The following is a 15130-nucleotide window of genomic DNA, read 5'->3' as shown; positions in this document are numbered from 1 at the left end:
TGAATGCCTCCACCTCGTGTGCGAGGTTGGGGCTGATACAGCTGAAGGTGGTGTACAGGGCGCACTTACGAGGGCGAGGATGAGCTGATTCTTTGAAGGAGTAGAAGACGTGTGAGCATTGTGGGGCGGGGGGGGGGGGGGGGGGGGCCTAATCACGTTCATATGTTTTGGTCCTGTCCAAAGCTAGAGGAGTACTGGAAGGAGGTGTTTAGGGTAATTTCCAAGGTGGTGCATGTGAAACTGGACCCAGGTCCCCGGGAGGCCATATTCGGGGTGTCGGACCAGCCAGGGTTGGAAACGGGTGCGGAGGCAGATATTGTAGCCTTTGCCTTGTTGATCGCCCGAAGTTGGATCCTGCTGGGATGGAGAGCAACCTCTCCACCCTGTGCCCTGGTGTGGGGGGGGACTTGTTGGAATACTTAGCTCTTGAGAAGGTTAAGTTTGAACTGAGGGGAAGGACGGAGGGGTTCTACAAGTCATGGGCATTATTCATTATGCACTTTCAATATTAGTTGAGGGGGATGGGGGTAGGAGGACTGTGTATATTAAGGGTGACAATGGGCAATCCTTGATTCCTTTTTGTCATTTGTTTATGTAAACATGTGGGCTGATGTTTGGGGGTTTGGTGGGAGGATGGGATCGTTGTTATTGGTATGGGGATTGACATATCTGTTGCTGATTATTGTTGGCGGGTGTAAATTCGGGAGAAAATGTGAAAAAGGAGAATAAAAATATATTTTTAAAAAATGACGGTGCCACCCAGGTTATTGATCGTGTTCCAGAACCTCTGCATCTCCCCCCCCACCCCCAAAGTTCTTTGTCAGAAAGGTGAACACGATAATTTTGGGGTTTGTCTGGTTGGGGGAAGATCCTGTGGGGGAGGAGGGTGTTTTTGGAGAGGGGGGAGGTGAGTTGGCTGGCGTTGCCGAGTTTGATAAATTACTATTGGGTGAAGAACATAGCAATGATGAGGAAATGTGCAGTGGACGAAGGGTCGGTGCGGGCGGTGTCATGTAGGGGAAGAGTTTGAGGGCATTGGCGCCCCTTCCATTCTCATTGTTCCTGTACTCTGAGCCCGGTGGTGGTTTCAGCAGGGTAGGTGTGGAGCCAGTGCAGGTAGCATTTTGGGTTAGAGGGCATGGGGCTGGTTTAGCTCAGTGGGCTAGACAGCTGGCTTGCGATGTAGAAAAAAGCCAGCATCACCCGTACTAGCTGAGAATTCTGAATTCTCCCTCTGTGTACACTAACAGGCGCCGGAATGTGGCGACGAGGGGATTTTCACAGTAACTTCATTGCAGCGTTAATGTAAACCTACTTGTGACAATAAAGATTATTGTTATGTCAGTCATTGTGGCGGTGATATTTGACAATCACAGGTGCTGGCGGGGCTGGGTGCGTGCTTCCGGGGTTGGTGATAGAGTACTTTAGGGACTTGTTTATAGGAGGGAGGTTTGCAGGTCTGGAGGAGTTGGAGCAAACGTAAGAGCTGCCCAAAGGGAATGGTTTCAGATACTTGCGGGTGAGGGACTTTGTGAGGAGGTGTCGTCATTCACGGGGCTGCCGCCTCCGGTGTTGCAAGACAGGGTGTTGTCGGAAGATGATATTTGGGGGGGGGGGGGGGGGGGGGGGGTTGAAGAGTGTTGGATATCTACAGTGAGTTGATGGAGAGGGAGGAGGAGAGCAAGTGTAAATGGGTGGGGAGGTGAGGGCCAGGACATGGAAAGAGGTCCTGTGGTGGGTGAACACGTCCTCGTCGTGTGCGAGCACCACCTTGAAGAGAGGCTAAAATGAGGACCCGGAGGCACAAAGGATGAGCAAGATACAGGTTACATTCAGAGTATAAAAGTTTATTGTACAGATCTCTTGACGGAGTTAACTGTTGTATTCAGACATTAACATGATTCCTTGCTTTAAAAAGTAGCATTATTTTATTTCGCTCTGCCACTGCCTAATACCACATCCCCCACACTGGTGTAGCTGCAGTCCATTGGCCCTTTGTATTTCGTGAACACTGGAATGTGGAGAGGGAGAGGGTCGCCCAGTTTCCCCTCTGCTCCTTCTCGAAGGTGCCAATCCGAATTTTAATCGCCTTCCTTCCTTTTAATTGGAAGCAGCTCGAACAGGGGTCATTCAGATGACCCCCTGCGTGAAGGGTTGGTCTGAGGCCAATGGGGTGGAGGCTTGAGCCTCCACCCATTGGAATATAGAATGGGAGGTGATCTTATTGAATCATGACATTCTCTGGGGGGGGGGGGGGGGGGGGGGGGGGGTTGACAGGTTAGATGCTGAGAGGATGTTTCCCTTTGTGGAGAAATATAGAACCGCCGTCAGTTTCAAACCTCCAATCAAAACGCAGAAGAGGAGGAATTCCATCTCTCAGACGGTCAGTTAGTGTTTAGAATTCTCTCCCCCAGTGAGCAGTGGGAGCTGCGCCGTTGAATACATTCAAGGTGGACGTTGACATATTTCTGATCAACAAAGGAGTCAAAGGTTATGGAGGCAGAGGCAACAGGAAAGTAGAGTTGGGACCACGGGCCAATCAGCCACGTCCTTACTGAATGGTGCTGTAGACTCGAAGGGCTGGGTGGCCTAACCTTTACATTCTAATTAATGACTTTAAGAGAAGCACAGCCCCGGATAAGGAGCAGGGGTCAGCTATGTCAAGGAGCCTTGGGGGTGAGGGTTAGAAGAGATCAGCTGACATCGCACCCTCGGCCTTTCTGCTTCAGGATGGGTGATGAGGGAGGAAGAATACGGTGGGCGTGGGCAGCTGGCAAGTTGCAGGATCAAGGGAGAGCCAGGCAGCCATCAGCATGGAAACAGAGAGAGTGACCGCAGCAATGGCATCAGTACAGAATCACCCTTACACCATCACTTCCCCCTCCCCTAACAGCTTAAAATTATATTAATAATCAAAGAAGCCTTCCCTTTGACACACACTGGGGATCCTCTTAACAAGATCCTTGGTTTGTTTAATTTCGAGTTGCAGCTGACTGCCTCTCCACACATTCAAGTCCATTAAAATAAAAATGAAGAAAAAAAAAATTTAAAAATTAAAATTTAAAAAACAAAATTAAAACATTGATTTTTTTTTATTGAACGGTCAATGGCTTGCTAAGTTTCCAGAGGGTTACTGGTGTGTCTGGAGGTTTCTAGAAGGTTGCTGACGCGTCTGGAGGTTTCCAGAAGGCTGCTAACATGTCTGGAAGTTTGTAGAAGATTGCTGAAGTGTCTGGAAGTTTCTACACATTTGCTGTCACGTATGGAAGTTTCTAGAGGGTTACTGACATGTCTGAAAGTTTCTAGATGTTTTTTGACATGTCTGGAAGTTTCTAGAGGGTTATTCGTGTGTCTGGAAGTTTCTAGAAGGTTATTCACGCGTCCGGAAATTTCTCGTGGGTTCTGCCCCATGTTCTGTAAGTCCAGTGGGACATCTCTTTAACATCCCAGCTCCTCCTCCATGCTATAACTGCTGCGACGGCTGCTGCCCTTTGAAGCGCCAGGTGAGACTGAGGAGAGCAATGGGTCAGCGGCTGCCACAGGAGACAGCGAGTCGTCCATCAGGATGTCCCCGAGGCCAGAGTCCAGCTTCAAGGGGAAGGGATAGTCGCTCATGGAGTCAAAGGCGAGTGGCTGGTCAGTCAACCCCAGGTCAAGGCCGAGGCCAAAGCTGGGACCTGCTGCTTGCGTGAGGCTGGGAAGCTGCAAGCATTCACCGCCATGCTGACTGGGTTGGGACTCCTGTTTGATGACCTGGGCAGCGAGCTGGGCAGTATTGAGGCCCGAGGGAGAGCTCAGCGACAGACCGTGAACCCGGGCCTGAATCTCCAATTCCTGCCAAGAAGGTGAAAAAAAAAGGAAATGATTATTACTTGTCCCACAATTGCAGAGTACTTGACAGAGCACTTTCTGAGACAGCGAGATGTGAACAAAGAAAATTACAGCACAGGAACAGGCCCTTCGGCCTTCCCAGCCTGCGCCGATCCAGATCCTTTATCTAAACCTGTTGCCTATTTTCCAAGGATCTACTTCCCTCTGTTCCCCGCCCGTTCATATATCTGTCCAGATGCATCTTAAATAATGCTATCGTGCCCGCCTCTACCACCTACGCTGGCAAAGCATTCCAGGCACCCACCACCCTCTGCGTAAAAAACTTTCCACGCACATCTCCCTTAAACTTTCCCCCTCTCACCTTGAAATTGTGACGCCTTGAAATTGACACCCCCCACTCTGGGGAAAAAGCTTGTTGCTATCCACCCTGTCCATACCTCTCATAATTTTGTAGACCTCAATCAGGTCCCCCCTCAACCTCCGTCTTTCCACCGAAAACAATCCTAATCCACTCAACCTTTCTTCATAGCTAGCACCCTCCATACCAGGTAACATCCTGGTGAACCTCCTCTGCACCCTCTCCAAAGCATCCACATCCTTCTGGTAATGTGGCGACCAGAACTGCACGCAGTATTCCAAATGTGGCCCAACCAAAGTCCTATAAAACTGTAACATGACCTGCCGACTCTTGTACTCAATACCCCATCCGATGAAGACAAGCATGCTGTATGCCTTCTTGACCACTCTATCGACCTGCGTTGCCACCTTCAGGGTACAATGGACCTGAACTCCCAGATCTCTCTATATCAATTTTCTCCAGGACTCTTCCATTGACCATATAGTCCGCTCTTGAATTGGATCTTCCAAAATGCATCACTTCGCATTTGCCTGGATTGAACTCCATCTGCCATTTCTCTGCCCAACTCTCCAATCTAACTATATTTTGCAAAGAACAAACAGTTTCTCTATTGGCCGATCGAGCAGATAATGACAGAACAGTTTCAGGTCATATGCTGAAAACTCTTAAATTATTTCCTTCTCTCAGGAGATGTGGGCATTGCTGACTGGGCCAGCATTTAATGCCCATTCCTAATTGCCCCCGAGAGGATTCTGACCCTGTGACAGTGAAGAAACAGCAATATACGGGAACTTCCAGATGGTGGGGTTCCCAGGTGTCTGCTGCCCTTGTCCATCTAGATGGCAGTGGTCGTGGGTTTAGAAGGTGCTGCCTGAGGAGCCTTGGTGAGTTCCTGCACCTTGGTACACACGGCTGCCACTGTGGTGGAGGGAGTTAACACTTTTGGTGCTGGATGGGGTGCCGATCAAGAGAAGGATTTTGCCCTGGATGTCTTTGGGTTTCTGACACACTCATCAAGGCAAGTGGAAGAGTAAACGCAGGCACAGAGAAAGTTGCTACTCCCTCCAGTTAGATGTGAAGGGGACACTATACACGGATCCTGGGATCGGGACTACGGGTTCACACCTGTATCCGCAGCAGCAAGTTCCGGTTCGCATGCTCCAATTTCTTCTGCCGGACTTCAAGCTCCTTCGAACGGTTGCTCTCCTTCTGCAGCTTCCGAATATAGTCCACAGATGCCTTTAATATTGTGCCCTTATTCCAGCGAGCTTCACTGGCAAAGGAAGGAAGAGCAAGTCAGCAAGAAGCTCACATCCGGTGGCTAGATCAGACTCCACAAAAATACCCAGACAGAGTGGAAGTGTTGAGGGAAGTCCAGTCCCCAGTGGTGACAACATGAATGAGGCTTTTTCAGCATCAACTTGGACAGAGCAGTACCTATCCTAGAGAGTGCAAGGGGAGGACCCTGGGACAGGCAGTCAGCAGTATCGAGAGGTCAATGCGAGGGGAGGACCCTGGGACAGGCAGTCAGCAGTATCGAGAGGTGAACGCGAGGGGAGGACGATAGAACAGGTGGTTACCAGCACCTAGAGGCGAGTGCAAGAGGAGAGCCCTGGGACAGGTAGTCAGCAGCACCGACAGGAGAGTGCGAGGGGAAGGACCAAAGAAGGTAGTTACCAGCACCTAGAGTAAGTGCAAAAAGAGGAACTTGGGACAGGCAGTCAGCAGCACCGAGGTGAGAGCGTGAGGGGAGGACCCTGGGACAGGCAGTCAGCAGCACCTAGATCAGAGTGTGAGGGGAGGACCCTGGGCAGGCAGTCAGCAGCACCTAGATCAGAGTGTGAGGGGAGGACCCTGGGCAGGCAGTCAGCAGCACCTAGATCAGAGTGTGAGGGGAGAGTGCAAGAGATCACCCCAGGACAGGCAGTCAGCGGGAGCTACAGGAGAGTGCGTGGGGAGGACCCAAGGACAGGCAATCAGCACCTAAAGGGGCATGCGAGGGGAGGATCCTGGAACAAGCAGTCAGCAGGAACTAGAGGAGCGCGGGAGAGGAGGACCCGGCTCAGGCAAACAGCAGCACCAGAACGAGCGTGCGAGAGGAGGACCCTGGGACAGAGTCAGCAGCCCCGAGAGGAGAGTGTGAGAGGAGGACCCCGGCTCAGGCACAGCAGCACCGAGAGGAGAGTGTGAGAGGAGGACCCCGGCTCAGGCACAGCAGCACCGAGAGGAGAGTGCGAGAGGAGGACCCTGGGACAGAGTCAGCAGCACCGAGGCGAGCGTGCGAGAGGAGGACTCCGGCTCAGGCACAGCAGCACCAAGAGGAGAGTGTGAGAGGAGGACCCCGGCTCAGGCACAGCAGCACCGAGAGGAGAGTGTGAGAGGAGGACCCCGGCTCAGGCACAGCAGCACCGAGAGGAGAGTGTGAGAGGAGAACTCCGGCTCAGGCACAGCAGCACCGAGAGGAGAGTGTGAGAGGAGGAATCTGGCTCAGGCACAGCAGCACCGAGAGGAGAGTGTGAGAGGAGGACTCTGGCTCAGGCACAGCAGCACCGAGAGGAGAGTGCGAGAGGAGAACTCCGGCTCAGGCAAACAGCAGCACCGAGAGGAGAGTGTGAGAGGAGGACTCCGGCTCAGGCACAGCAGCACCGAGAGGAGAGTGTGAGAGGAGGACCCCGGCTCAGGCAAACAGCAGCACCGAGAGGAGAGTGCGAGAGGAGGACCCCGGCTCAGGCACAGCAGCACCGAGAGGAGAGTGTGAGAGGAGGACCCTGGGACAGAGTCAGCAGCACCGAGAGGAGAGTGCGAGAGGAGGACCCCGGCTCAGGCACAGCAGCACCGAGAGGAGAGTGCGAGAGGAGGACCCCGGCTCAGGCAAAGAGCAGCACCGAGAGGAGAGTGTGAGAGGAGGACTCCGGGAGCTCAGGCAAACAGCACCGAGAGGAGAGTGCGAGAGGAGGACTCTGGCTCAGGCAAACAGCACCAAGAGGAGAGTGTGAGAGGAGGACCCCGGCTCAGGCACAGCAGCACCGAGAGGAGAGTGCGAGAGGAGGACTCCGGCTCAGGCAAACAGCAGCACCGAGAGGAGAGTGTGAGAGGAGGACCCCGGCTCAGGCACAGCAGCACCGAGAGGAGAGTGCGAGAGGAGGACCCCGGCTCAGGCACAGCAGCACCGAGAGGAGTGTGTGAGAGGAGGAATCTGGCTCAGGCAAACAGCACCAAGAGGAGAGTGCGAGAGGAGGACTCCGGTAGCTCAGGCACAGCAGCACCGAGAGGAGAGTGCGAGAGGAGGACCCCGGCTCAGGCACAGCAGCACCGAGAGGAGAGTGTGAGAGGAGGACCCTGGGACAGAGTCAGCAGCACCGAGAGGAGAGTGCGAGAGGAGGACCCCGGCTCAGGCACAGCAGCACCGAGAGGGGAGTGCGAGAGGAGGACTCTGGCTCAGGCAAACAGCACCAAGAGGAGAGTGCGAGAGGAGGACTCTGGCTCAGGCAAACAGCGGCACCGAGAGGGGAGTGTGAGAGGAGGACTCTGGCTCAGGCAAACAGCAGCACCGAGAGGAGAGTGTGAGAGGAGGACCCCGGCTCAGGCACAGCAGCACCGAGAGGAGAGTGTGAGAGGAGGACCCCGGCTCAGGCACAGCAGCACCGAGAGGAGAGTGTGAGAGGAGGACCCCGGCTCAGGCACAGCAGCACCGAGAGGAGAGTGCGAGAGGAGGACCCCGGCTCAGGCACAGCAGCACCGAGAGGAGAGTGCGAGGGGAGAACTCCGGCTCAGGCAAACAGCAGCACCGAGAGGAGAGTGTGAGAGGAGGACTGTGGCTCAGGCACAGCAGCACCGAGAGGAGAGTGTGAGAGGAGGACTCCGGCTCAGGCACAGCAGCAGCACCGAGAGGAGAGTGTGAGAGGAGGACCCCGGCTCAGGCACAGCAGCACCGAGAGGAGAGTGCGAGAGGAGGACTCCGGCTCAGGCACAGCAGCAGCACCGAGAGGAGAGTGTGAGAGGAGGACTCTGGGACAGAGTCAGCAGCACCGAGAGGAGAGTGTGAGAGGAGAACTCCGGCTCAGGCACAGCAGCACCGACAGGAGAGTGCGAGAGGAGGACCCCGGGACAGAGTGAGCAGCACCGAGAGGAGAGTGTGAGAGGAGGACTCTGGCTCAGGCAAACAGCAGCACCGAGAGGAGAGTGCGAGACGAGGACTCCGGCTCAGGCACAGCAGCAGCACCGAGAGGAGAGTGCGAGAGGAGGACTCTGGCTCAGGCACAGCAGCACCAAGAGGAGAGTGTGAGAGGAGGACCCCGGCTCAGGCACAGCAGCACCGAGAGGAGAGTGTGAGAGGAGGACTCCGGCTCAGGCACAGCAGCACCGAGAGGAGAGTGCGAGAGGAGGATCCCGGCTCAGGCAAACAGCAGCACCGAGAGGAGAGTGTGAGAGGAGGACTCCGGCTCAGGGACAGCAGCACCGAGAGGAGAGTGTGAGAGGAGGAATCTGGCTCAGGCACAGCAGCACCGAGAGGAGAGTGTGAGAGGAGGACTCTGGCTCAGGCACAGCAGCACCGAGAGGAGAGTGCGAGAGGAGAACTCCGGCTCAGGCAAACAGCAGCACCGAGAGGAGAGTGCGAGAGGAGAACTCCGGCTCAGGCAAACAGCAGCACCGAGAGGAGAGTGTGAGAGGAGGACTCCGGCTCAGGCACAGCAGCACCGAGAGGAGAGTGTGAGAGGAGGACCCCGGCTCAGGCAAACAGCAGCACCGAGAGGAGAGTGCGAGAGGAGGACCCCGGCTCAGGCACAGCAGCACCGAGAGGAGAGTGTGAGAGGAGGACCCTGGGACAGAGTCAGCAGCACCGAGAGGAGAGTGCGAGAGGAGGACCCCGGCTCAGGCACAGCAGCACCGAGAGGAGAGTGCGAGAGGAGGACCCCGGCTCAGGCAAAGAGCAGCACCGAGAGGAGAGTGTGAGAGGAGGACTCCGGGAGCTCAGGCAAACAGCACCGAGAGGAGAGTGCGAGAGGAGGACTCTGGCTCAGGCAAACAGCACCAAGAGGAGAGTGTGAGAGGAGGACCCCGGCTCAGGCACAGCAGCACCGAGAGGAGAGTGCGAGAGGAGGACTCCGGCTCAGGCAAACAGCAGCACCGAGAGGAGAGTGTGAGAGGAGGACCCCGGCTCAGGCACAGCAGCACCGAGAGGAGAGTGCGAGAGGAGGACCCCGGCTCAGGCACAGCAGCACCGAGAGGAGAGTGTGAGAGGAGGAATCTGGCTCAGGCAAACAGCACCAAGAGGAGAGTGCGAGAGGAGGACTCCGGTAGCTCAGGCACAGCAGCACCGAGAGGAGGAGTGCGAGAGGAGGACCCGGCTCAGGCACAGCAGCACCGAGAGGAGAGTGTGAGAGGAGGACCCTGGGACAGAGTCAGCAGCACCGAGAGGAGAGTGCGAGAGGAGGACCCCGGCTCAGGCACAGCAGCACCGAGAGGGGAGTGCGAGAGGAGGACTCTGGCTCAGGCAAACAGCACCAAGAGGAGAGTGCGAGAGGAGGACTCCGGCTCAGGCACAGCGGCACCGAGAGGAGAGTGCGAGAGGAGGACTCTGGCTCAGGCAAACAGCGGCACCGAGAGGGGAGTGTGAGAGGAGGACTCCGGCTCAGGCAAACAGCAGCACCGAGAGGGGAGTGTGAGAGGAGGACTCCGGCTCAGGCAAACAGCAGCACCGAGAGGAGAGTGTGAGAGGAGGACCCCGGCTCAGGCACAGCAGCACCGAGAGGAGAGTGTGAGAGGAGGACCCCGGCTCAGGCACAGCAGCACCGAGAGGAGAGTGCGAGAGGAGGACCCCGGCTCAGGCACAGCAGCACCGAGAGGAGAGTGCGAGAGGAGGACCCCGGCTCAGGCACAGCAGCACCGAGAGGAGAGTGCGAGAGGAGGACCCCGGCTCAGGCACAGCAGCACCAAGAGGAGAGTGTGAGAGGAGGACTCCGGGAGCTCAGGCAAACAGCACGGAGAGGAGAGTGTGAGAGGAGGACTCCGGCTCAGGCACAGCAGCACCGAGAGGAGAGTGCGAGAGGAGGACTCTGGCTCAGGCAAACAGCACCAAGAGGAGAGTGCGAGAGGAGGACTCCGGCTCAGGCACAGCGGCACCGAGAGGAGAGTGCGAGAGGAGGACCCCGGCTCAGGCAAACAGCAGCACCGAGAGGAGAGTGCGAGAGGAGGACTCCGGCTCAGGCAAACAGCAGCACCGAGAGGAGAGTGCGAGAGGAGGACCCCGGCTCAGGCACAGCAGCACCGAGAGGAGAGTGTGAGAGGAGGACCCCGGCTCAGGCACAGCAGCACCGAGAGGAGAGTGCGAGGGGAGGACCCCGGGACAGAGTCAGCAGCACCGAGAGGAGAGTGCGAGAGGAGGACTCCGGCTCAGGCAAACAGCAGCACCGAGAGGAGAGTGTGAGAGGATAACTCTGGCTCAGGCAAACAGCAGCACCGAGAGGAGAGTGCGAGAGGAGGACCCCGGCTCAGGCACAGCAGCACCGAGAGGAGAGTGTGAGAGGAGGACCCTGGGACAGAGTCAGCAGCACCGAGAGGAGAGTGCGAGAGGAGGACTCTGGCTCAGGCAAACAGCAGCACCGAGAGGAGAGTGTGAGAGGAGGACCCCGGCTCAGGCACAGCAGCACCGAGAGGAGAGTGTGAGAGGAGGACCCCGGCTCAGGCACAGCAGCACCGAGAGGAGAGTGTGAGAGGAGGACCCCGGCTCAGGCACAGCAGCACCGAGAGGAGAGTGCGAGAGGAGGACCCCGGCTCAGGCACAGCAGCACCGAGAGGAGAGTGCGAGGGGAGAACTCCGGCTCAGGCACAGCAGCACTGAGAGGAGAGTGCGAGAGGAGGACTCCGGCTCAGGCACAGCAGCACCGAGAGGAGAGTGCGAGAGGAGGACCCCGGCTCAGGCACAGCAGCACTGAGAGGAGAGTGTGAGAGGAGGAATCTGGCTCAGGCAAACAGCAGCACCGAGAGGAGAGTGCGAGAGGAGGACCCCGGCTCAGGCACAGCGGCACCGAGAGGAGAGTGTGAGAGGAGGACCCCGGCTCAGGCAAACAGCAGCACCGAGAGGAGAGTGCGAGAGGAGGACTCTGGCTCAGGCACAGCAGCACCGAGAGGAGAGTGCGAGAGGAGGACCCCGGCTCAGGCACAGCAGCACCGAGAGGAGAGTGCGAGAGGAGGACTCTGGCTCAGGCACAGCGGCACCGAGAGGAGAGTGCGAGAGGAGGACTCCGGTAGCTCAGGCACAGCAGCACCGAGAGGAGAGTGTGAGAGGAGGACTCTGGCTCAGGCACAGCAGCACCGAGAGGAGAGTGTGAGAGGAGGACTCTGGCTCAGGCACAGCAGCACCGAGAGGAGAGTGCGAGAGGAGGACCCCGGCTCAGGCAAACAGCAGCATTGAGTGCTCATCACATGAGAAATATAGGTTCATCGGTTAGTGAGAAACTGTTGTTTGGGAGGGAAATCAAGTATGAGAATTATATATTGTTTTAAAGTGCCTGTGTACAAGCAATAGGAAAAAACCTAAGGCAAGATTGGGGCCTAACAGATATGTACATGGTAACTTGTGAGTTGATTCAGAAGATTTGGACAGCATTCTCAATTGTCCCTGTCTTCACTAAGGAGGGGGAATAATCCAAATATTTTCATAAAAGAGGAATGTGAAATATTCACTCCAGCTAGCTAGCATAGTGGGAGAGAGGTACTGGAGGGACTGGCATCCTCGAAGGTGGATTAATGATTAGGGACCGAGGAACGGTATTCCAGGCTGTTAAAGATACTCAGCGGATCATTCTCCAATCCTCACGAGATACAGTTGTGGTACCAGAGCATTGGAAGTTTATCGTTGAACCAGTATTTTAAAACAAAGAAAGGGATAGGCCAGATTATAGGCCAGTCAGTCTGACAACAACAGTGGAACAATTATTGGAAACAATCTGGAGAGACAGGATAAAACGTCACTTGGAAAGGCACGGATTGATCAGGGATAGTCAGCATGGTTTTGTTAGGGGAAGATCGTGTCTTACAAACTTAATAGGTTTATTTGAGGATGTAAGAAGGAGGATTGCTGAGGGTAGTACAGTGAATATTGTCCACATGAAAAATGAAAATCGCTTATTGTCACGAGTAGGCTTCAATGAAGTTACTGTGAAAAGCCCCTAGTCGCCACATTCCGGCGCCTGTCCGGGGAGGCCCCTTGGATTTCAGTAGGGCATTTGACAAGATCCCACATGGCAGACTAGTCAGGAAAGTGAGATTTCCAATGGCATTCCACAAGTCTCCGTGTCGGGCCCTTAATGTGGGAGGCACGATTGGGAAATTTGCAAAAGACACCAACGCTGACTGCACAGTTGATGGTGAAACGATAGCTGTCGGAACCCGAATGTTATCAATTTTTTAGTTGAGTGAGTGTAGAACTGACAAATGGAATTCTATCGGGAAAGTGCGAGGTTATGCGTTTGGGGAAGATAAAGCAAGGGAATGCTCAATAATCGGGACAATTTGAGGGAGTTGAGGAAGTGAGGCGCTTTGGAGAGAATGTTCAAAGGTCCTCCAAGGGGGCAGAAAAAGTGGACAATGTGGTGAATAAAACATTTAACATGCTTTCCTTTATTGGGCGAGGGAATGTAAAAGCAGGGGCACAACAATGGAACTGTATAAAACACTGGTTAGGCCACAGCTGGAGATCTGTCTTCAGTTCTGGTCACCACATTAAGAAAAGAAACATTGGGATTCTCTGTTCCTGCTGGCAGTGCACCCCTGTCTGGGCTTTCCCGGTATTGTGCGGTAGTTTCATTGGGAAATCCCATTGACAACCAGCGGGATCAGTGAATCTCGCCTCCAGCGAACAGTGCACCTCCGAGAAATGCGCGGCTGGGGGACCCAAGAATGCAGCCTGATGGCCGATGGAGAGTGTACAGGGGTGGTTTACAAGAATGTTGCCAGGTTTCGAAAATTGCAGCTTGGAGTTGAGATTGGATAGTCTTTGGTTGCTTTCCTTAGAGGAGGCTAAGGGGTAACCTAATTGAGCTGTACAGAATTATGAGGTGCCCAGACAAGGTCGACAGGAAAGACTTGTTTCCCACCCAGCTGAGGGGTCAATGACCAGGGGGGATAGGTTTAAGTAGAAGGGGTAGAGGGGACACGATGGTGGATTGTGTCAATTCCCTTCTGAAGCTGGTGGTTGAGGCTGAAACACTCAATTCATTTAAAAGGTACCTGGATCTCAATGGGAAATGCTGAGACCAGAAAAGCCACGGACCAGATGATGGAAAGTTGATAAAAATCAGCGGCTGGATTCGCTTTTTCTCTTTTTGATCGGAACAGATGCAGCCGGCTGAATGGCCCCTTCTTTTCTGCACCGTAACCTTTCCACCAATGTTCAATGCAGTCAGAGCTTTACCCCATCTAACTCCGTGCTGTATGTGTCCTGGGAGTGCTTGATGGGAACAGTGTAGAGGGAGCTGTACTCTGTATCTAACTGTGCTGTACCTGTCCTGGGAATGTTTGATGGCGACAGTGTAGAGGGAGCTTTACTCTGTATCTAACCCTGTGCTGGGAGTGTTTGATGGGGACAGTGTAGAGGGAGCTTTACTCTGTATCTAACTGTGCTGTACCTGTCCTGGGAGTGCTTGATGGGAACAGTGTAGAGGGAGCTGTACTCTGTATCTAACTGTGCTGTACCTGTCCTGGGAGTGTTTGATGGGGACAGTGTAGAGGGAGCTTTACTCTGTATCTAACCCCGTGCTGTACCTGTCCTGGGAATGTTTGATGGCGACAGTGTAGAGGGAGCTTTACTCTGTATCTAACCCTGTGCTGTACCTGTCCTGGGAGTGTTTGATGGGGACAGTGTAGAGGAAGCTTTACTCTGTATCTAACCCTGTGCTGGGAGTGTTTGATGGGGACAGTGTAGAGGGAGCTTTGCTCTGTATCTAACCCTGTGCTGTACCTGTCCTGGGAGTGTTTGATGGAGACAGTGTAGAGGGAGCTTTACTCTGCATCTAACCCTGTGCTGAGAGTGTTTGATGGGGACAGTGTAGAGGGAGCTTTACTCTGTATCTAACCCCGTGCTGTATCTGTCCTGGGAGTGTTTGATGGGGACAGTGTAGAGGGAGCTTTACTCTGTATCTAACCCCGTGCTGTCCCTGTCCTGGGAGTGTTTGATGGGGACAGTGTAGAGGGAGCTTTACTCTGTATCTAACCCCGTGCTGTACCTGTACTGGGAGTATTTGACAGGGACAGTGTAGAGGGAGCTTTGCTCTGTATCTAACCTTATGTTAAACCTGTCCTGGGAGTGTTTGATGGGGAGAGTTTTGAGTGAGTCTGGGTATTTAACTGTGGAACTGCCTGGCTTGGATCAGCGAACTGGCACTGTAAATGAACAGCTCAATGACAGACCCATCACCCCAATGACAGACCCATCACCCCAATGGCAGACCCATCACCCCAATGGCAGACCCATCACCCCAATGGCAGACCCATCACCCCAATGGCAGACCCATCACCCCAATGGCAGACCCATCACCCCAATGGCAGACCCATCACCCCAATGGCAGACCCATCACCCCGATGGCAGACCCATCACCCCGATGACGGACCCATCACCCCGATGACGGACCCATCACCCCGATGGCGGACCCATCACCCCGATGGCAGACCCATCACCCCGATGACAGACCCATCACTCCGATGACAGACCCATCACCCCAATGGCAGACCCATCACCCCATTGGCAGACCCATCACCCCAATGGCAGACCCATCACCCCAATGGCAGACCCATCACCCCAATGGCAGACCCATCACCCCAATGGCAGACCCATCACCCCAATGACCCATCACCCCAACGGCAGACCCATCACCCCAATGACGGACCCATCACCCCAATGGCAGACCCATCACCCCAATGGCAGACCCATCACCCCAATGG

General features: G+C 55.0%; 1 protein-coding gene across 3 annotated transcripts in view; it reads right to left on the bottom strand.

Moving 5' to 3' along the window:
- Positions 1-1826: 1826 nt before the first annotated feature.
- LOC119955587 (microphthalmia-associated transcription factor-like) overlaps positions 1827-15130 on the bottom strand; it is a 36009-nt gene continuing 22705 nt past the window's right edge. For all 3 annotated transcript variants that reach the window (XM_038781930.1, XM_038781932.1, XM_038781931.1), the window contains exons 8-9: positions 5315-5462; positions 1827-3834 (exon numbers count right to left, since the gene is read on the bottom strand). In XM_038781930.1, the coding sequence (XP_038637858.1) occupies positions 3439-3834; positions 5315-5462 (544 nt within the window). In that variant the 3' untranslated portion in view covers positions 1827-3438. The remainder of the gene's footprint in view (positions 3835-5314; positions 5463-15130) is intronic.

Source organism: Scyliorhinus canicula, chromosome 21 (assembly GCF_902713615.1).
Source record: "Scyliorhinus canicula chromosome 21, sScyCan1.1, whole genome shotgun sequence".
Classification (NCBI taxonomy): Eukaryota; Metazoa; Chordata; class Chondrichthyes; order Carcharhiniformes; family Scyliorhinidae; genus Scyliorhinus; species Scyliorhinus canicula.
The sequence above is the reverse complement of the archived record's forward strand: the minus strand, read 5'-3'. Positions and strand labels throughout refer to the sequence as shown.